Genomic DNA, 23,464 nt, shown 5'->3' on the forward strand with positions numbered 1-23,464 from the left:
TCAGTGTGAAGTTAGAGGACAGGGAACCTTTTTAAAAAAAACCAACGGAAGGCAACTAACCTCCAAAGGGACCATGGTCTTGTCGTGGTTTGGAGGCTTGCATGCCTCAGTGACCTGGGGAGCTATATTGGCTAGAGTCAGGGCCTTGTGCTTTGGCCCTTGATAGGGTCACCCATGCCAAACAGGTCAAAGTGTAGATGCCAGATTAAGAGGGGTCCACCAGTCTTCCAGATTCGCGGGTTCAACTCAAGGCAGATAACCCTGACTGGTCAAAAAAATTGTTATGGAAACAGCAATGAAGTATCTTTTAACATCTGTGTGCAACGGTATGGACAGAAAGAGATGGAGGACCTTCATTGTTGTCCTAAACTCCAGTGGAGTAATGGGCAGTAAGGGAAGAAAGCAACTAAAAAAGCCATAAGATGAGGAAATATGAAATATGAAGGTAAACTAGTCAATGATATAAAAGAGGATACCAAAGGGTTTTCAGATTTATGAAGAGTAAAAGAGAGGCAAGAGTGGATATCAGCTATTGGAAAATCTCACTAGAGCGGTAGTACTGCGGGACAAAGAAATGGTGGACAAACTTAAGAGTTATTTTGCACCAGTCTTCACTGTGGAAGACATTATAAGTATGCCAGAAATTTGAGACTATCAGGGGCTAAAGTGGGTGTAGTTGCTATTACTAAGGAGGTGTTTGGGAAGCTGAAAGATCTGAAGGTAGATAAGTCACCTGGACCAGGCGAACTACACCACAGGACTCTGAAAGAGGTAGTTGAGGAGATTTTGGAGGCATTGATAATAATCTTTCAAGAATCCGCTAGATTCTGTAATGGTTGTGGACGACTGGAAAAAAATGCAAATGTCACCCCGCTCTTTAAGAAGTGAAGGAGGCAGAAAAAAAGGAATTTTTTTTTCACCAGGTATATCAAAGAAGACTGGGAGGTTAGAAAGAAATTGCTAGAGCCCTGGTTGAAATATTTGCATCATCATTGGCCAAAGGTGAGGTGCTGATAGACTGATAGGTAGCTAATGCTAGCTCTTTATTTCAGAAGTGTGACAAAGAAAAGGTTGGGTACTACAGAACAACGTATAATACCTGTGGTAGGTGAGGTACTGGAGAGGATTCTGAGGGATGAAAAGATGGGTTAATAAGCATGGCATAGTGTATGGGAGATCAATCTTATGAACCTCATGAAGAAAGCTGATGAGGGTGAGGCAGTGGATCTTTGGTAAGGCCTTTGATAAGGTTCTACATGGTAGACTGCTCTGTAGATCACACGCAATCCAGGGAAAGCTGTGTAATCAGCCTAATGGTAGAGTACAGAGGGTGGTGGTAGAAAGATTGTTTTTCAGACTAGTAGCCTGTATGCCTCAGGAATCAGTGCTGGGACCTTTGTTGTCTGTCATCTATATCAATGATACGGATAAGAATGTACAAGCATGCTTTGTAAGTTTGCAGATAACACTAAAACATAATGGTGTAGCATACAATGAATGGCATGGCATTTTGATCAGTTGAGTAAGCGGGCTAACAAATTGCAAATGGAGTTTAATTTAGTAAGTGTGAGGTATTGCATTTTGGAAAGTCGATTCTAAGTGGACTTTCACAGTGTATGACAGCACTCTGGGGTGTTGTAGAAAAGAGTGACATGGAATACAAGGATAAGGTTTTTGAAAGTCAAAGCACAGTTGACAGAGTGGTAAAGAAAGCTTTGGTATAAAAACAAAGCTTGGTACTGTAAAAACTTACCAGGTGACTCAACCAGGTGGTTGAGCAGTTAGGGAATAGTAACCTCAACTCCTTAACTTTCAAGATAGCTATAGATAAGGACAGGCATGGTCCTTGTGGGAGAGTTTTAAATTGGAATAGGGCAAATTATGAGGGCATTAGGCAGGAACTAAGAGTTAATTGGAACACTTTTTTTCTAGCAAGTCCACATCAGACATATGGAGGGTGTTTAAAGATCAATTGCACAGACTACAGGCAAGGTACGTTCCTGTTAGAAGGAAGGACAGGGATGGCAAGGTAAGAGAACCTTAGATGTCGAGAGAGGGATGAAATTAGTGAAGAAGAAAAAGGAAAACTATGCAAAGCTTCAGAAGTCAGGATCAAATAAAGCACATGAGTATAAAAAAGCCAGAGAAGAACCAAAGAAATGAATTAGAAAGCCAGGAGGGGCCATGAAGTCCTTGGCAAGTAGCATTAAAATGAATCCCAAGGCATTCTATACATACACCAAGAGGATAACTAGGGAGAGGGTAGGACCACTTAAGGATAAATGGGGGAACATTTGCTTGGATACGGAGAATATGAGTGAGGTACTAAATGAAAACTTTGCTCTGGTATTTACCAAGGAAAAAGATACGGAGGAACATAATAGGAGCAGGAGTAGGCCATCCGGCCCATTGAGCCTGTCCCACCATTCAATAAGATCATGGCTGATCTGTCTGTAAATTCAACTCCATCTACTTGCCTTTTCCCCATAACCCTTAATTCCCTTACTATGTAAAAACCTATCTAACTGTATTTTAAATATATTTAGAGAGGAAGCCTCAACTGCTACCCTGGGCAGAGAATTCCACAGATTCACCACTTTCTGGGAAAACAGTTTCTCCTCATCTCCATCCTAAATCTTCTCCCCTGAATCTTGAGGCAATGTCCCCTAGTTCTAGTCTCACTTACCAATGGAAACAACTTTTCTACTTCTATCTCATCTATCCCTTTCAATATTTTCTATGTTCCTATAAGATCCCCTCTCATTCTTCTGAATTCCAGAGAGTACAGTCCCAGGTGACGCAATCTCTCCTCATAGATTAACCCCTTCATCTCTGGAATCAACCTGGTGAACCTCCTCTGTACTGTTTCCAAAGCCAGTATATCCCTCCTCAAGTATGGCGAGCAGAACTGCACACAGTACTCCAGGTGCGGCCTCACCAGTACCCTGGAAAGTTGCAGCATAACCTCCCTGCTCTTGTATTCAATCCCTGTAGCAATGAAGGCCAACATTCCACTTGCCTTCTTAATAACCTGTTGCACCTGCAAGCCAACTTCTCACGATTCATGAACAAGCACTCCCACGTCCCTCTGCACAACAGTATGCTGCAATCTTTCACCACTTAAATAATAATCTATTCTATTATTCCTTACAAAGTGGATGATCTTGCATTTACCAACGTTGTATTCCATCTCCCAGACCTTGGCCCACTCACTTAATCTATCTATATCCCTCTGCAGACTCTCCACATCCTTTGTAGAATTTGCTTTTCCACTCAGTTTAGTATCATCAGCAAATTTTGCTGTGCTACACTCAGTCCCCACTTCCAAATCATCTATATAATTATGGAAACCCGGGCCTAATTAGGACCAGGAGATCAGGGCTGAGTGTATAAATATTTTAGGGTGTTTGGAAATCAAAGAGGGAGTGCTGGGCCTCTTTAGGAGTATTAAGGTGGGCAAATCCCAAGAGCTTGATGGGATTTACCACAGGTTATTAAGGAAGCAAGAGACAAGATTGCTGGGCCTTGGCCAGTATCTTTGTGCCCTTGTGAGGTCCTTAAGGACAGAAAAGTGATTAATGTTGTACCTCTGTTTTTAAGAAGGGAACCAGGGAAAATGCTGAGAAATATAGACCAGTGAGTCTCACTTCAGTTGTCGAGAAATTGCTGGAGAAAATTCTTATGGATAGGATACAGTATATGAGCATATGGAAACCTGGGCCTAATTAGGGAGAGCCAGCGTGGCTTCTTTGGGGCATGGATTTTAATACAGTGCTTGAGAAAGTACCTCGTGGGAGGCTAATCTGTAAGATTAAGATGTACGGGAATTCAGAACTGACTTGCACATAGAAATCAGAGGGTAGTGGCTGAATGGACTTATTTGAGCTAGAGGTCTGTAATTAGTGGTAGTCCGCAGGAATCTGTGCCGAGACATCTGCTGTTTGTGAATGTATATACAACTGGCCTGGATGAAGATGTACATAAATGGGTGTTACTAAGTATGGGTACGATATCAAGATTGGAGGAGTTGTGGATAGTGTCGAAGACTGGCAAAGAATTCAGCACAGTATAGCTCAGCTGCAGATGTGGGCAGAGAAATGGCAGATAACGGGTGCTTTGGAACGTGAGGCGTCCAATGAAGGGAGTGTGTTTTTGTGTTGACACCTTGCCTTACAGCGGGGTGAGCTGTTTTTATTTGTTCGGCGGGAGAAGAGGGCGTAGGACTGACCCAGAGTGGGGCCATGATTTGACAAAGCCCGGGGAGATCGAAGGAGGATCAGCAAAGGGGAAACCGTGCACATTAATTAGCATTAATTGCTGCTCAATATTTAATTTGATTTTGTTATGGTCATGGTTTTTGGGGATGTGCTGTATTTTTTTTTGTAGAAAAAAAAGAATAAAAAATATATTGTAAAAAAAAGCCACTAGTGTCAACTGTGAAGTTTTGTGTGTGCCTCAGTTCTGGAGGACTGCAAATATTCTAGCAGGCATTTGCAAGGTAATTAGTAGCTTGTAGTCAGAATAATTTCTTTGGAGCGTAGAAGGTTGAGGGGGAACTTGATAGAGGTATTTAAAATTATGAGGGGGATAGATAGAGTAAACATGGATAGGCTTTTTCCATTGAGAGTAGGGGAGATTCAAACATGAGGACATGAGTTGAGAGTTAGGGGGCAAAAGTTTAGGGGTAACATGAGGGGGAACTTCTTTACTCAAGAGAGTGGTAGCTGTGTGGAATGAGCTTCCAGTAGAAGTGGTAGAGGCAGGTTCGATATCGTCATTTAAAAAAAATTAGATAGGTATATGGACAGGAAAGGAATGGGGGGGGGGGTTATGGGCTGAGAGCAGGTCAGTGGGACTAGGTGAGAGTAAGCGTTCGGCATGGACTAAAAGGGCTGTGATGGCCTGTTTCCATGCTGTAATTGTTATATGGTTATATAATACCGTTGGCTCTGTTAAACAAACACTGTTCAACTTCAGGAATGATGGCGATCTTGATTCCCTCTGCACCACTCCAACCGAAAATTGTACATTTTTTTCAAATACAGGAACTGTGATGTCACTTTATGTTACAACTGTACAAGACGTTGGTAAGAACACACTTTTACTATGATGTGCATTTCTGTTTGCTGATCTAGAGGAAGGATGTCATTCCACTGGAAAGAGTGCCGAAGAGACTGAAAATAGTTGGCTTGAGTTACGTGGACAGGCTGGGGCTTTCTTCTTTGGAGTGTGGGAGGCTGAGGGATGACTTTATAGACATGTAAATTGATGCGGAGCAGAGATAGTTTTTTTCCCAGTGTAGGGGAGTCTAAACTAGAGGACATAGGTCTAAAGTGAGAGGGAACTGATTAAACAGGGCCGCAAAGAGCAACTTTTTCTACTCAGAAGATGGTGCAAACATGAGATGAGCTGCAACATGCCACGAGCATGGGAACTGCAGAGATAACAACAGCTACAATGTTTAGAAGATATTTGGACAGGTACATGGATCAAGAGGGATAGGGCAAATAGAACTCGCTCAGGCAGACTTTGGTTGCCATGAACATTGGACTAAGGAGCCTATTTGAATGCTGTATGAATCAAAAGGTCAGCTTTAAGCTATCACTCTTACTGCAGGATCATTGGGTTGCACTGGTTCACAGGATGAGTTTGAGGAAAAAAAAAATCTTGGAAAGAAAATAAATTTGATAGCCAGCATGATTTGTCCCCATTTTGCGTATGTGCTGGGTTAAGAGCTGGTGATCTCTTCAAAAAAAAACTTTCTTTCTTTCTTTTTCTATAGGGATGTTAGCGGGGAGGGGCTAAGGGGAGGGGGGAAGGGTATTTATTTTTCTTCTTTTTGTAATTATCTGAAAACTCAATAAAAAAAAGTTTTAAAAAAACTCACCTGGCAGAAGGCAATGGCAAACCACTGCTGTAACTTGCCTCATAAACGATTTCCCAATACATCAGAACAGCGCAGAAGGAAATTGCCTGCTAAATAGAAAATTCCAGATGCGACGTACCTTTCCTTTATTGAGGATATTGACTGATGAACTAAGGATTTTCAGCATTTGTTTTCAGCTACATAGAAACATAGAAAACCTACAGCACAATACAGGCCCTTCGGCCCACAAAGTTGTGCCAAACATGTCCCTACCTTAGAAATTACCAGGCTTACCTATAGCCCTCTATTTTACTCAGCTCCATGTACCAATCCAAAAGCCACTTAAAAGACCCCATTGTATCCGCCTCCACCACCACTGCCGGCAGCCCATTCCACTCACTCACCACTCTCTGAGTAAAAAATTTACCCCTGACATCTCCTCTGTACCTACTCCCCAGCACCTTAAACCTGTGTCTTCTTGTGACAGCCTGGGAAAAAGCCTCTGATTATCCACACGATCAATGCTTCTCATCTTGTACACCTCTATCAGGTCATCTCTCATCCTCCTTCGCTCCAAGAAGAAAATTTCAGGAACACAATGCCACACAACATAAATATGTCTGCTTCTGAATCAAAAACTTATAGTCCTTATTGATCCTGCCATGAACTTTGAATTACACTGAATGAGCATAGATGGACAATATAATGACAAGTCACTGGCTTCAGGAAATAGTAAATTCTTGCTGAAAGCTTTATTTACATAGTTTTCTCCGTTTGCTGGGCAGCACGAAACTTCCCAGTCAGCTCCTTGGGTAAAGGTACCAGACTTGGACAGGGAACTTGCCCTTCTACTTCACAAATGCACTCCCGCAGACAGTACTTTTTATTTCCAAAGTGTGCAGGGTGTGAGTACTCATTCTTCGCTAGTTCCTTTGCATGCTGTACCTCTCTGTGGAAAGACAGAAGACACTGTAAGGAGCTACTCAACAAATTAGTGAGAAGGGCAATTAGTTCAGAAGAATTTAGGCATCACATAACACAGATAGCAGGGTTTTAATTCCTGAGAAGAGATGTACAAGGCTGGGTTATTTTCCTCAAATTTTGAGAAGCACAGATTGTTTAAAAAAAAGCCTTTCCTCACAGTAGAGCAGTCTATATTGAAAGGGCAAAACTTTAGTCATTTCTAAATGTGAAATGTTATTGGGAAAGAACTGGTCAAGCCGTTAGGCTAATGAAATATTTTGGCGCAATTTCCAAATTAATACAATACGATTCCAAGGAAGAACTAAACAAAGGCTTACTGGCTCTTTCCTAAGATTGTCTTGACATGCTCAGCGATTTCTCTGTGATTTTTTCCTTCCACGTCAACCAAGACCTGTTTGCCATCACCTGGACAAACCAAAAACATTAAATTGGACATTATACTGATCGATCTGTTCCTACTGTAGAAAACAATGACATCATCTGGCGCATCACACAGATAACCCCAACCCTCAAGGGGGACCCATTTCATTATAAGACAGTAATATCCTTTCTATCAAGAAAGATCAAATCAAGTCCAAGAGTTTTAACCACCCGATCATACTTGTAAAGAAATCTGACCATTAACATCTCAGCTATCAAATTCTGCATCGTCATTCAGCTCCAAATCTAGCCCCTCACCATGAACTGCACCATTACCCTCTGATCCCTTGGACTGCAATGCTGCTCTGGAGCCCAACCTACCCAATAATAGAGCCCATATGATCATGAAAAACTACCACTCAAGATGCTGAACAAGTAAACTGACTTGTGAGCCTACCATATCCCCTTTTAGTCATCGCATCCTGCGAGAATCATCCTCATCACCAAAACCAAGCAAAATTAAAGGATCCCAGGAACGTTTGTTCCCACACCCTGCGTTCCATAAGACCACAAAACACAGGAGCAGAATTAGGGTATTTGGCCCATCGAGTATGTTCCACCATTCTATCACGACCGATATGCTGTCCCTCTTAACCCCATTCACCTGCCTTCTCCCTGCAACCTTTGATTAATCAAGAATCTGTCAACCTCTGCCTTAAAGAAACCCAATGATTTGGCCTGCACAGCCATCTGTGGCAATGAACTCCACAGATTCACCACCCTCTGGCTAAAGAAATTTTTCGTCATCTTTGTTCTAAATGGATGCTCCTTTATTCTGAGGCCGTGCCCTCTGGTCCTAGACTTCCCCCACCAAAGGAAACATCCTCTCCACATCCACTCTATCAAGCCCATACAATATCAAATGAGTTTCAATGAGATTCCCCCCCCCCCCCCATTCTTCTAAACTCCATCAAGTACAGGCCCAGAGCCAAAAGCTCCTCACATGTTAAGACTTTCAGACTTTCATTCTGGGATCTTGTGGACCTTCTGTGAACCCTCTCCAATGCCAGTGCATCTTTTCTTAGACAAGGGGCCCAAAACTCCAGCGCTTTATAAAGCCCCAGAATCAAATCCTTGCTTTTGTATTCTAATGAATACAAAATGAATGCTAGCTTTGCTGTTGTCTTCCTTACCATGGGCTCTAATAGCAAGTTAATTTCACAGTGCCAACACCAACCTCTGCAGAACACCACTAGTCACTAGCAGCCAACCAGAAAAGGCACCCTTTATTTCCACTCTTTGCCTCTATCAGCCAATAAACTATCCTTGCCAATGCCGTTCCTGCAATGCCATGAGTTCTTATCTTGTTTAGCAGCCTGATCTGTAGCAACTTGTCAAAGGCCTTCTGAAAATCCAAATGAACATCCTTGTCTGACCTGCCTGTTATTTCCTTAAAGAATTCCAACACGTTTGTCAGGTAAGGTTTTCCATGAAGGAAACCACACTGACTCTGGCCTATTTTATCATGTACCTCCAAATATCCCAAAACCTCATCCTTAATAGATTCAATATCTTTCTACCCATTTCCTTTCTTCCTCCTCCTCTCTTCAAGAGTGGAATAATATACGCAATTTTCCAGTCCTCCAGAACCATTCCAGAATCTAGATAGTGATTCCTGAAAGATCATTACTGATGCCTCCACGATCTCTACAGCCACCTCTTTCAGAACCCCGGGGAGCAGTCCATTTGATCCAGGTGACTTATTTACCTTCAGACTTTTCAGCTTCCCAAGCACCTTCTTCTTAAGTAACAATAATGATACTCACTTCTGCCCCCTGACATTCTCACATTTCTGGCATTATGCTAATGTCTTTCACCCAGTGAAGACGGATGCAAAATATTTATTAAGTTCATCCGCCATCTATTTATTCCCCATTACTACCTCTCCATTGTCATTTTTCAACGGTCCGATATCCACTCTAATCTCTCTTTTACTCATATGTTGGAAAAAATTTGTTTTCTCTTCTATATTATTAGCTAGTTTAACTTCCATACTTCATCTTTTCTCTCTTCATGGATTTTTTCAAGTTGGCTTCTGTTGGTTTTTAAAGGGTCCCCTTGTCAGCCATAGTTGCCTCATCCTGCCTTTAGAATACTTCTTTATCTTTGGGATGTACCTTTCTCACCTTCTGAATTCAGCCCAGGAACTCCAATCATTGATGTTTTGCCATCATCCCTGCTAGTGACCACTTCCAATCAACTATGGCCAGCTCCTCTCTCATGCCTCTGGTGATTCCCTGCACTCCACTGTAATACTGATATATGTGACTTCAGTTTCTCCCTCTCTAACAGCAGGACAAATTCTATCATACTGGCTCAAAGGTCCCTTTACTTTAAGCTCCCTAATCAAAACAGGTTAATTGCATAGCATCCAGTTCAGAATTGCTTTTTCCCAAGTGGGCTCAACCACAAACTCATCTAAAAACTCATCTTGTAGGCATTCTACAATTCCCTCTCTTGGGTTCCAACACAACCTGTTTTTCCTAATCTACCTGCACATTGAAGTACCCCATGACAATGGCAACATTCCCCTTTTTAACATGCCTTTTCTGTCTCCTGTTGTAACTCCTAGCCCATATCCTGGTTACTGCTTGGAAGCCATCAGGGTCTTTTTACCCTTGCAGTTTCTTAACTCCACCAGCAAAGATTTTATATCTTCCGATCCTTTGTCACTTCTTTCTAAGAATTTGCTTTCAGTTTTTTTACCAACAGAGCCACCCCACCCCTTCTGCCTATCTGCCTGTAATTTTGATACAACGTGTCACTGGATGTTAAGCCCCCAACTATGATCTTCTTTCAGCCACAACTCAGTGATGCTCAGGACATCACACCTGCCCATCATGAAGTGCACTACAAGATCATCTACCTTATTCCGTATACAATGTGCATTCAATTATAACACCTTCAGTCCTGTATTCCTTTTCAATTTTTCCCCTTTTAACACTTCAACTCATTCTACCGACTGCAATTTTGCCCTGTCATTTGGCAGCCCTTCCTTACAGGTTCACTACACACTGCATCTAGTTGTATATCAACTGCCACATCCTCGACTCTATCACTCCAGTTGCCATTCCCCTGCCAAAGTAGTTTAAACCAGGGGTTTCCCAACTTTTGGTCCATGAAGCCAGGATTAATGATAGAGGTCCATGACATAAAAAAGTTGGGAACCTCTGGTTTAAACCCTTCCCAACAGCTCTAGCAAACGTGCCCGCAAGGATATTGGTCCTCATCAAGTTCATTTGTAACTGGTCCTTTCTGTACAGGTCATACGTTACCCAGTAGAGATCCCAATAATCCAGAAGTCCGAATTCCTGCCCCCTGCACCAATCTTCAGCCACGCATTCATCTGCCAAATCATCCTACTCTTACCCTCACCTGTGTGTGGCACAGACAGCAATCCAGACTTCACTTCCAAGGATATCCTGCTGTTCAGCTTTCTACTCTACTCCCTACATTCTCTCTTCAGACCTACATCTACAGGAGATGATTGGTACCGATATGTACCATGACTTTAGAATGCTGTGGACCCGATCCATAACATCTCTGACCCTGGCACATGGGAGGCAATGTAACATGCATACCAACATTCCTTCCTCCCAGTTTCAGGAAGTATGCATAGATACATGTGCAAGATGCACCCTTATGCACCAGTCCCTCCATGGTGATGTGGTCTTCAAGCATGCATTCACTTGCCCTCAAAGTGAGACCCTGTGGTCCCAAGGCAGTGATCAGGACACAAGTCTTCATATTTTGTTCTTTAGCTGTATCTCACGACAGTCCAGAGGTAGTGCGAGAACATCAAACCAGTCTTACCCAGCACCTCAACAATCTGGCCCTTGTGTCACTGTGACAGCACACAGTGAGACAGACTGAGGCATCGCAAGATGCCTTTTCTTTCCCCGACCCTTTCCAGAACTGTTTCCACACATACACTCCCTCAAGATTGTCCAGTTGCACTGTCACGGCTCTGCCACATGTACATCCTGAGTTATCTGACACTAACCTTCCCCTCCTCCCATTCCCAGCCAAGTAGCATATAACTCGTCCACAGAGCCTGTCTATCCATGGTTTCAAAATAGTGTCACTACCTTCAGAACATGGGAAAAAGAAAAACTTACCCAAATAAAACCTCAGAAATGATGACGGGGTCTGGTTTTTGAACATAACAATCTGAACCCAAGGATTCTGATACTGGATTTGAGGTATGTTGAAGAAAACAAACTTTCTGAAAAGAAAGATTTAAACACATTGCCATCACAATCTTAACAACCTTACATCATATTTGTTATAGGTATCAACACAGCTTTCCAAGGCACAGTATTCCGTTAGCTTTGCTTTTACCAGCCTGCAAACACCATAAAGCGTTTCTTTCGACAACTTAAAGAAGAGTATGTAAAGGGGGTTTCTTCTTTTTTCTTTGTTACTGTGTATGTAATCAAAAGGGCTTCTTTGTTTTGTTAAAAGCAGGAATGTTTCTTTGTTGCGAGAGAGTGCTAGAAGCTTGTTTGGGTTAAAATTTACTGATAACGAGAATTGTATTCCTTTGTAAACCAAATGGGGATTAATGTTCTTTCTTCTGAGTCTGTAAGCTTTTGTTGACGGGCTTTTGGGGAGATCGGCGCGAGGGGGTTGAGAGAGAGGACGCAATGCTGTAAGCTGGGCGAGGAACGGACCCCAAGCGGGGGTCCGAGGCCTGGAGGTACTCCAAGGAGGGGGATGAAGCTAGATGTGCTTGGTTGACCACTTGGAGGGTCCTGAGCTGCGAGTCGAGGAGTTCGGAGGGGATCAAATGGTGGCCAGAAGGCTTCAGTAATTGAGCTCCAATGGTTGTGCATGAAGTGGTTTGGACTTTGATAAGTTTGGAGCCTTTTCTTTATTTTTTCTCTTCATATATACTGTATCGTTATTAATCACTTAGTTATAGTAACCTTTATAAATTGTACTCATTTAATCGCTTATGGTGTACTGTTTGTTTTGGGCGAGGCGGGGACATCACACAGCATCCACACCAGCTGATTACCCAGTTTGGCGGGGCCGAAGGCTGCTCCCCCTAGACGGAAACGAGCTGAGCGAACCGGAGGCGACCCAGGGGGTTACAAGTATGTAGACAATTTACTGATCAGAAGGACAAGTAAGCATGAATGAATAATGCATTTTTAAAACAGGCAATGGAACAGCAAGATTAGAGGTATTTGTGCACAATGTTTATTTTGGTGTGACTGATGCCTGACATTGTCAATATCTTATGTGCTTATATCATCTGCAGCTTAATGTGAAAAGGACTAAGGAACTGGTGGTGGACCTGAGGAGGGCTAAGGCACCGGTGACCCCTGTTTCCATCCAAGGGGTCAGTGTGGACATGGTGGAGGATTACAAATACCTGGGGATACGAACTGACAATAAACCGGACTGGTCAAAGAACACTGAGGCTGTCTACAAGAAGGGTCAGAGCCGTCTCTACTTCTTGAGGAGACTGAGGTCCTTTAACATCTGCTGGACGATGCTGAGGATGTTCTATGAGTTTGTGGTGGCCAGTGCTATCATGTTTGCTGTTGTGTGCTGGGGCAGCAGGCTGAGGGTAGCAGACACCAACAGAATCAACAAACTCATTCGTAAGGCCAGTGATATTGTGGGGGTGGAACTGGACTCTGGTGGTGTCTGAAAAGAAGATGCTGTCCAAGTTGCATGCCATCTTGGATAATGTCTCCCATCCACTCCATAATGTACTGGTTAGGCACAGGAGTACATTCAGCCAGAGACTCATTCCACTGAGATGCAACACTGAGCGTCATAGGAAGTCATTCCTGCCTGTGGCCATCAAACTTTACAACTCCTCCCTCGGAGTGTCAGACACCCTGAGCCAATAGGCTGGTCCTGGACTTATTTCCACTTGGAATAATTTACTTATTATTATTTAATTATTTATGGTTTTATATTGCTATATTTCTACACTATTCTTGGTTGGTGCGACTGTAACGAAACCCAATTTCCGTGGGATCAATAAAGTATGTCTGTCTGTCTGTCTTAAAAGTGGTTCGACCAGGTAACAAATTGAAATGGGTGATAAATAGAAGACTGAAGGTGTTTATATTTGAAGGTACACAGTATATGGAAAAAAGCAGATGATCTTGTAGTGCAGTTAGAGATTGGCAGGATTGAGGTTATGGTCATCACTGAGTCCTGGTTGAAAGAAGATTACAGTTGGGAGCTTAGCATCCAAGAATACACATTGTATATAAAGGCCAGGCAGGTAGACAGAGGGGTAGGGTGGCTCTGCTGGTAAAAAAAAAACACGAAATCAGATCCTTAGAAAGAGATGTCATAGGATCTGAACATGTAGAATTCTTGTGGGTAGAGTTATAAAACTGCAAAGGTAAAAATGATTCTGATGAGAGTTTATATTTACAGGCCTCCAAACAGTAGCCAGGATGTGGGGTACAAATTACAAAAGGAAATGTATAAAGGGCAATGTTATCAAGGTAACTGGGGATTTCAATGGATGATCAGATTGGTGCTGGATCTCAAGGGAAGGAATTTGAAGAATGCTTGTGAGATGGTATTTTAGAGCAGCTTGTGGTGGAGCCCACTTGGGAAAAGGCAACTCCAGGTTGAGTGTTGTGTAATGAACCAGATTTGGTTAGGGAGTTTAAGGTACAGAAAACCTTAAAAGGCCGTGATCATAATATGACAGAATTCACTGTGCTGCTTGAGAGGGAGAAGCTAAAGTCAGATGTAGCAGTATTACAGTGGAGAAAAGGGAATTATAGAGGCATGAGAGAGAGGAGTTGGCCAAAGTGGATTGAACAGGGATACCAGCAGGGATAATGGCAGAACAGCAATGGTTGGAGTTTCTGGGAGAAATTCAGAAGGCACGGGATAGGTACATCCCAAAGTAGTAGTATTCTAAAGGCAGGACAACGTAACCACGGCTGGCAAAGGAAGTTAAAAAAATTATAAAAGCAAAATAGGGGGAAAAAAATTAGTGGGAAGTTAGAGGAATGGGAAACTTCTAGAAACCAACAGAATGCAACCAACAAAAAAAAACATAAGAGAAAAGATGAAATATGAAGGCAAGCTAGCAGATAATATAAAACATGATACTAAAAGTAATTTCACATATAAAAACAGCAAAGGGGAGGCACGAGTGGCTATCAGACCACTGGAAAATAATGCCGAAGTAACAGAAGACAAAAGAAACAACGAACAAACTTAACAAGTATTTTGTGTTGGTCTTCACCATGGAAGACACCAGCACGATGCCAGAAATCCATGAGCATCAGGGAGCAGAAGGGAACGTAGTTGCTATTACTAAGGGGAAGGTGCTTGTGAAGCTGAAAAAACCTTAAGGAGGGCAAGTCAAATGGACCATGTGGGAACCCAGGAACCCAAGTGTTCTTAAAGAGATAGCTGAAGGGTTCTGGAGGCATTAGCTCGCAATGACCTTTCAAGACTGATTATTCCGGAATTTTTCCAGAGGACTGCAAGATTACAGAAGTCACTCCATTCTTTAAGATCAGGGGGAAACAAAAGAATGAAAATTATAGTCCAGTTAGCCTGATATCAGTAAGATCTTACCATCCATTATTAAGGATGAGGTTTTGGGGTACTTGGATGCACATGATAAAATAGGCCAAGGTCAGCAAGGTGTCAGGGAAAACCTTGCTTGAGAAATTATTTGAAGGAATAATAGCCAAGGCAGACAAAAAAGAGTCAGTGGATGTTGTTTACTTGGATTTTCAGAAAGCACTCGACAATGTGCTGCACATGAGGCTGTTAAACAAGAACCCATGGTATTACGGGAATGATACTAGTGTGGATAGAATGGCTGACTGGCAGGAGGCAAAGAGTGGAAAGATAGGGGGCCTTTTCTTGTTGGCTGCCAGTCACTAGTGGTGTTCCACAAGGTTTGGTGTTAGGACCATTACTTACATATTTCTGTTAATGACTTGGATGATGGCATTGATGGCTTTGCGGCCAAGTTTGAGGATGATATGAAGGTAAGCACAGAGACAGGTAGTGTTGAGGAAGCATAGTGACAATGGGGAACGAAGAGGCAGATGGAATATAGTGTAGGAAAGTATATGGTCACGTGCTTTGGAAGGAATAAAGGCATAGCCATAGACTGTTTTCTAAACCGCGGGGGTGGGGGGGGGGGGGTTGGGTTAGGAATCAGTAATCAGAAGTCAAAGGGACTAAGGAATCTTGCTGCAGGATACCCTAAAAGCTTAAGTTGCAGGTGGATTTGGTGTTGAGGAAGGCAAATCCTTACTTTGAGAGGAACAGAATATATGAATAAGGATGCAATGTTGAGGCTTTATAAGGCATTGGTCAGACCATACTTGAGTTATGTGTGCAGCTTTGTCCTCTTATCTAACAAAGAATGGGCTGCCATTGGAAGGGGTCCAGAAGAGGTTTATGAGAATGATTCCAGGAATAACTGCATTAATGTATGAGGAGTGTTTAGTGGTTCTGGGCCTGTACTCCCTAGAGTTTAAAAGAATGAGGGGGTGGGAGTCTCATTGAACCCTATTAAATACTTAAAGGCCTAGATAAAGTGGATGTGGAAATGGTGTTTCCTATTATGGGGAGACTCAGACTAGAGGGCACAGGCTTATAATAGAATATGTCTTTTTAGAACAGAAATGAGGAATTTCTTTAGCCAGACGGTGGTGTATCTGTGGGATTCATTGTCACAGACAGTTGTGGAGGCCAGGTCACTGGGTATATTTAAAATAGATTTAATAGGCTCTTAATTAGTAAGCGTGTCAAAGGTTATGGAGAGAAGGCAGGAGAATGGGGTTGAGAGGGATTATAAATCAGCCATAATGGAACAGTTGACCTGACTCGATGGGCTGAATGGCCTAATTCTGCTCCAATGTCTTATGGTCTAATGCATTAGCTATTATACGCTATATTAAGGTATACATTAGAAAAGATAGAAACCTATAAAGTATGCAAGATGTTTCTACCAGCTCAAGATACTGGCTTTGACTCGGTGGACTGGTTAGTATTCAAGGACTTGGCAGCTAACCTCAATGAGTATGCCTCAGCTGTCATGGACTTTATCTGGAAATGCACAGGGGACTGTGTGTCTCGCAAGACGATCCGGGTATTCTCTAACCAGAAACCTTGGATGAATTATGAGGTCCAGTCCCTTTTGAAGGCTAGAGCTGAGGTTTTTAGGTCCAGAGATATCAGTCGCTACATGGAATCCAGGCGTGAACTCCAGAAAGCCATTAAGGGCGCCAAGAGGCAATATTGAGCCAAGTTGGAAGCCCAGGCTAAGCAGAGGGATGCCAGTAGACGATGGCAGGGTCTAAATGAGATCACTGGGCGCAAAGAAAAGGCTGGGAATATCAATAAATGTAGCGCTTCTCTTCCTGACGAACTTAACATATTCTATGCAAGATTCGAACAGAAGAGGAGCGTCCAGCCCCCTCTGGATGAACCGGACCTGGTGGCATCAAGGTTCATCGTCACCGAAGAAGACGTTAGAAGAGCCTTCCTGAAGATAAATCCATATATATAGGGAAAGAAAGGGGGCCTTTTATATATTAAATATAATTATATCTAACCAATTATCTAACAAAGAATGGGCTGCCATTGGAAGGGGTCCAGAAGAGGTTTATGAGAATGATTCCAGGAATAACTGCATTAATGTATGAGGAGTGTTTAGTGGTTCTGGGCCTGTACTCCCTAGAGTTTAAAAGAATGAGGGGGTGGGAGTTATATTACCAATCTAACCAAGCAGGTTCCACTGCCAAGAAGGCCCACCAGCACCTTTAGATCCTGAGAAAGCTGAAGAAATTTGGCCTGTCCCCTACAACCCTCACTAATTTTTATAGGTGCACCGTAGAAAGCATTCTTCTAGGGTGCATCACAACCTGGTATGGAAGTTGTCCTGTCCAAGACCGGAAGAAGCTTCAGAAGATCGTGAACACAGCCCAGCATATCACACAAACCAATCTTCCATCCTTGGACTCACTTTACACCACACGTTGTCAGAGCAGTGCTGCCAGGATAATCAAGGATAAGTCCCACCCAGCCAACACACATTTTGTCCCACTTCTCTCGGGGAGGAGGTTCAGGAGCATGAAGATTCGTACGGCCAGATTTGGGAACAGCTTCTTTCCAACTGTGATAAGACTGCTGAATGGATCCTGACCCAGATCTGGGCCGTACCTTCCAAATATCCGGACCCGACTTGCACTACCTTACTTTCCCTTCTCTATTTTCTAATTATGATTTATAATTTAAAATTTTATTATATTTACTTAAATTTGTACTTCAGGGAGCGCGAAGCACAGAAACAAATATCACTGTGATGATTGTATGCTCTAGTATCAATTGTTTGGTGACAATAAAGTATTTGCATTTATTGTATACAAGTCAGGAATGATTTGAAATACACAGCTGGGTGAGAGCAACAATCTCTCACAAGACCTACATCATCTAATCTGCTTGACTGGTACCACCACCCTAAACATTTATTTCTTCTAGAACAGGCGCAAAGAATGTATTATCTATATAATGCACTGCAGTTACTTACCCAGGCTATTCTATTACTACCTCCCAAACCTAAATGTATTTGATTGGAGGTGGAGGATGTGAGCAAAGTTCTAAATGAGGAATCTTTTTGTTGATATTCACCAAGCAGGAAGATAGCGATATCAATACTAACATTCGTCGTTTTGAGATGAAGCGAAGTGGTATTGGGTCTCCTAAAGAATGTTACAGTGGGCAAGATGTGATACATTCCAAGATGAGATTGCTGGAACCTTGCCCTCTCTAGCTGCAGGTGAGGTCTCAAAGAATTGGCAAGTAGCTGATGTTGTTCTTTGGTGAGAGGAGGAAATAGGAATTTCATAAATTGCAGATCAGTGAATCTCAGGTCAGTTGTAGGGATGCTGTTGGGAGAGGATTCTTAAGGAGAGAACTTATAAGCATTTGGAAAAACATGGCCCAATTAGGGTCAGTCAATACAACAGTGCAGGCAGATCATGTCTTATTAACTTGATTTGAGTTTAGAGGAGACGAATTTGGTGATCAGTGAAAGTGAAGCAGTGGATATTGTCTCCATTGATTTTAGGAAACAATTCAACAAGGTTCCTCAGGGTAGGCTGATCCACAACAATTTGCACTGTGATTTAGCCATTTGTTTTCAAAATGGACTTATCTATAGAAGAAAGGGCATAATGATCAATGGACGTTGCTCTGGTTTGGTGTGCTTTGTAAACATCGACTGTACTTTTTCTCAATAGATGCTGCCTGGCCTACTGAGTTCCTCCAACATTTTGTGTGTGTTGCTCAGATTTCCAGCATCTGCAGAATTTCCCTTGTTTGTGATTTGACTACTGCCCATCCAAATCTCTCTCTGTCCCAGCCTCTCTCTCTCTCGAGGTTTCTCCAGATCTCACCATCCCAAGATGAAATCTGGAGAACGTTCTTAAGTTGAACAGCAGGGCTTCTTATCTTAGCCAAAACCAAAACATTCTACCAGCAGGACTCACTGCTTTTGCAGAAAACTGCTAAAATGAAATATCTACAGAACAGCAGTAGAAATCTTAACCAGGGCATTAAACTCAAATAAGAGGCCCAAAACTGCTCACAATAGTCCAAGTGTGGTCTGACCAATGCCTTATAAAACTTCAGCATTACATCCTTTATTTTATATTCTAGTCAACATTGTATTTGGCTTCCTTACCACCTGCAAGTTAACCTTAAGGGCATCTGTCCATGAAGGTTCTCAGTCATCCAAGTCATTGTATATCAAGCAGTAGTAAATCAAGGCAACTGAACTTGCTGTGTTGTTTAAAAGACGTTTCGCCACTCATCCGAGAGGCTTCTTCAGGGAATCTCTTCAGAAAGTAGTCTGCGCCTTTATTCCTTTTACCAAAGTGCATGACCACATGCTTCCCTATCTGCTACTTCTTTGCCCATTCTAACCGGTCTAATTCCTTCTGCAGACTCCCTGCTTCTTCACCCTGCCTCTCCACCCATCTTTTTGTTATCTGCAAACTTGGCCACAAAGCCATTAGTTATGATCCCAAAACCACGAATCACCATTGGCCAGCAGAAAAGGTCCCCTTTTCGTCTCCTGTCAGTCAGTTTTCCATCTAATCTCTCTTCATTCTTGTACGCTTTAGTGAATACAATCCGAACCTACTTGACCTTTCCCTGTATCTTGGGAGTTGTTGCCTATCCTTACTAATCTGTTGGTCAGGAGGTCAAGGATCCAGTTGCAGACGGAGGAGTTGACACCCAGAGTCTAGAGTTTGGTGACAGGTTAGTTTGGAATTATAGTAAACCCAGAGCTGTCATCATATACAAAAGTCTAACGTAGTCTTTACTGTCCAGCTGCTCCGTACATGAGTGTTGGGCTAGGGGGACAGCATCGGCCGTAGACCCGTTTTGGGGGTAGGGGAATTGCATTGGGTCGAGATTGTCTGAGAGGCCGGGGTTAATGCGTGCCACGAAATGCCTCTTGATGCACTTCATGATGGTAGATGTCAAATACAGCAGGTTACCTTGTTTGTACCGAATAATAATACAGGTAGTTTTCTTAAAGTAGACGGTAACCACAGATTGAAGTAAGAGGTTAAAAATGTCTGCAAATGTTCCTACAAGCTGATCTGCGGAGGATCAAAAGACAGCCAGGGACATCATCTGCAGCAGATTCCTTTCACAATCTCAATCTCCAGAAGACTGATCTTACTTCGGCAAAGGTGACTGTGGGCTCGGGTGCATTGGGCTCTATTGGACTGGGTGGTGACATACCAGTTCCCTTCTGAATGGAATGTGAACAGAATCCATTAAGCTCATTGGGAAGGGACGTGATGGTGATGGCGATGCTGCCAGACTTTGTTTTGTAGCCTGTTATTGCATGTAAGATCTGCCACTACTCATGCTGGTTTGTGATTTAATTTTGGACTCGTACTGTCGCTGCACTGGCTGATAGCTTTCCGTAAACTGTATCCCAATTTCCTGTAAAGGTCAGAGTCCACTGATATGCAGACATAGACTTAAGTAGGGACTGGATCACCCAGTCCATCCATGGTTTCTGCTTTGGGAACACCCAGATTGTCCTCTCTGGTGGCTAGTCCTCAGCACCCTTACTAATAAAAGTAGTGATGGTGGTGACATACTCATTTAGGCTGACATCTTTAAACATGGACCAGTCTACTGATGTAGAAGATCATCTGCTTCCTCAGAGCAGCAAAGAACATCGAACAGCATAGTACGGGCCCTTGGACCCACGATTTTGTGCTGACCTATATAAACCTACCCTGTGATCAATCTAGCCCTTCACAGCCCATAACCCACCATTTTTCTTACACTCGTCTGCCTATCTAAGAGTACTTAAATTGTGGGGGGTCTATATGGGGTGGAGTTTGTTAGGTGTGTTCAGGAAGGTTTCTTGACACAATATGTAGATAAGCCTACAAGAGGAGAGGCTGTACTTGATCTGGCATTGGCAAATAAACCTGGTCAGGTGTCAGATCTCTCAGTGGGAGAGCATTTTGGAGATAGTGATCATAATTCTGTCTCCTTTACAATAGCATTGGAGAGGGACAGGAACAGACAAGTTAGGACAGCATTTAATTGGTGTAAGGGGAAATATGAAGCTATCAGGCAGGAACTTGGAAGCATAAATTGGGAACAAATGGTCTCAGGGAAATGTACAGAACAAATGTGGCAAATGTTCAGGGAATAATTGCGTGGAGCTCTGCATAGGTACGTTCCAATAAGATAGGGAAAGGATGGTAAGGTACAGGAACCGTAGTGTACAAAGGCTGTTATAAATCTAATCAAGAAGAGGAGCTTACGAAGGTTAAAAAAAACTAGGTAATGATAGATGATTATAAGGCTAGCAGGAAGGGGCTTCAGAATGAAATTAGGACAGCCAGAAGGCCTTGGTGGCCAGGACTAAGGAAAACCCCAAGGCATTCTATGAGTATGTGAAGAGAAAGAGGATAAAACTTGAGAAATTAGGACCAATCAAGTGTGACTGTGGGAAAGTGTGCATGGAACCGGAGGAGACAGCAGAGGTACTTAATGAATACTTTGCTTCAGTATTCACTATGGAAAAGGATCTTGGTGATTGTAGTGATGACTTACAGCAGACTGAAAAGCTTGAGCATGTAGATATTAAGAAAGAGGATGTGCTGGAGCTTTTGGAAAGCATCAAGTTGGATAAGTCACCAGGACTGGATGAGATGTACCCCAAGCTACTGTGGGAGGCGAGGGAGGAGATTGCTGAGCCTCTGGCCCATTAGTGGAGATGGGAGAGATTCCGAGGATTGGAGGGTTGCGGATGTTGTTCCCTTATACAAGAAAGGGAATAGAGATAGCCCAGGAAATTATAGACCAGTGAGTCTTACTTCAGTGGTCGGTAAGTTGATGGAGAAGATCCTGAGAGGAAGGATTTATGAATAGTTGGAGAGGCATAATATGATTAAGAATAGTCAGCATAGCTTTGTGAAAGGCAGGTCGTACCTTACAAGCCTAACTGAATTTTTTGAGGATGTGACTAAACACATTGATGAAGGTAGAGCAGTAGATGTAGTGTATATGGATTTCAGCAAGGCATTAGATAAGTTACCCCATGCAAGGCTGATTGAGAAGGTAAGGAGGCATGGGATCCAAGGGGACATTGCTGGCTTGCCCACAGAACGCAAAGAGTGATTGTAAACAGGTTATATTCTGCATGGAGGCCAGTGATCAGTGGCGTGCCTCAGGGATCTTAGGACCCCTACTCTTCGTGATTTTTATAAATAACCTGGATGAGGAATTGGAGAGATGGGTTAGTAAATTTGCTGATGACACCAAGGTTGGGGGTGTTGTGAATAGTATGGAGGGCTGTCAGAGGTTACAGCGGGATATTGATAGGATTCAAAACTGGGCTGAGAAGTGGCAGATGGAGTTCAACCTAGACAAGTGTGAAGTGGGTCATTTTGTTAGGTCAAAATGATGGCAGAACATAGTATTAATGGTAAGACTCTTGGCAGTTTGGAGGATCAGAGGGATCTTAGGGTCCGAGTCCATAGGACACTCAAAGCTGTTGCGCAGGTTGACTCTGTGGTTAAGAGGGCATACGGTGCACCGGCCTTCATCAATCGTGGGATTGAGTTTAGGAGCCGAGAGGTAATGTTGTTGCTATATTGAACCCTGATCATACCTCACTTGTAGTACTGTGTTCATTTCTGGTTGTCTCACTACAGGAAGGATGTGGAAACTATAGAAAGGGTGCAAAGGAGATTTACAAGGATGTTGCCTGGACTGGGGAGCATGCCTTATGAGAATAGGTTGCGTGAACTCGGCCTTTTCTCCTCGGGGCAACGGAGGACGAGAGGTGACCTGATAGAAGTGTGTAAGATGATGTGGGGCAATGAGGGTGTGGATAGTCAGAGGTTTTTTCCCAGGGCTGAAATGGCTAGCACGAGAGGGCACAGGTTTAAGGTGCTTGGAAGTAGTTGCACAGATGTCAGGGGAAAGATTTTTTACGCAGAAAGTGGTGAGTGCATGGAATGGGTTGCTGGCGACGGTGGTGGCAGCGAACACGATAGGCTGTTTTAGACTCCTGGACAAGTACATGGAGTTTAGAAAAATGCAGGCTATGGTAATCTCTAAGCTAAGGGCATGTTCGGCACAGCTTTGTGGGCCGAAGGGCCTGTATTGCGTTGTAGGTTTTCTATGTTTCTACCAGAAGGCATGCACTGAAGGTAAGAGAGGGGTAGAATCAAGGGGAGCTGCGAGGAGAAAGTTTTTTACTCAGATTCGTGGATGTCCGGTATGATGGTAGAGGAAATACATTGGAGGCTTTTAAGAGACGTTTACATGAACGTAAGGGAGACGAAAGGCTATAGACATTGCATGGATTGGAGGGATGAGTTTTTTGGGGGATTTTTATTTACTTTTTAAGCTGGTTCAGCACTACATTGTGGGCGTAAGAGCCTGTTCTTGCGCTGTTCTGTGTTTGCCCAAATCCAAGCCATTCTGTTCCATCATTGGACTCACCTTGCTCCTTCACTCAGCTGCCCGTGGGAGTTATAATTAACGGTCATCACCTTTACCGAATCTTTCAGCGCCAGACTCCCACTCCGTAGATACTCCAGCGTCCGGCGTACCGGGAATCGTCCTTTCATCGGCATGGCTGCTTCCGGCATCCATCAGCCAGCCTCGAATCCGCGCAGG

General features: G+C 43.1%; 2 protein-coding genes across 2 annotated transcripts in view; one reads left to right on the forward strand and one right to left on the reverse strand.

The window, feature by feature from the left end:
* The window catches only part of LOC132401143 (uncharacterized), an 82,632-nt gene extending 67,290 nt beyond the window's left edge, over positions 1-15,342 (forward strand). The window contains exons 9-10 of the mRNA XM_059983036.1: positions 5,046-5,087; positions 11,562-15,342. Coding sequence (XP_059839019.1) covers positions 5,046-5,087; positions 11,562-11,599 — 80 coding nt within the window. The 3' untranslated portion in view covers positions 11,600-15,342. The remainder of the gene's footprint in view (positions 1-5,045; positions 5,088-11,561) is intronic.
* mrps25 (mitochondrial ribosomal protein S25) lies at positions 6,588-23,462 on the reverse strand. The gene is made up of 4 exons (XM_059983037.1): positions 23,288-23,462; positions 11,389-11,495; positions 7,168-7,255; positions 6,588-6,815 (listed from the first exon to the last, which is right to left on the reverse strand). Exons 1-4 carry the CDS (start codon positions 23,434-23,436, stop codon positions 6,623-6,625), a joined length of 537 nt encoding a protein of 178 aa, XP_059839020.1. The 5' UTR covers positions 23,437-23,462; the 3' UTR covers positions 6,588-6,622.
* Between the last annotated feature and the right edge of the window lie 2 nt (positions 23,463-23,464).

Source organism: Hypanus sabinus, chromosome 10, assembly GCF_030144855.1.
Source record: "Hypanus sabinus isolate sHypSab1 chromosome 10, sHypSab1.hap1, whole genome shotgun sequence".
NCBI classification, from domain to species: domain Eukaryota; kingdom Metazoa; phylum Chordata; class Chondrichthyes; order Myliobatiformes; family Dasyatidae; genus Hypanus; species Hypanus sabinus.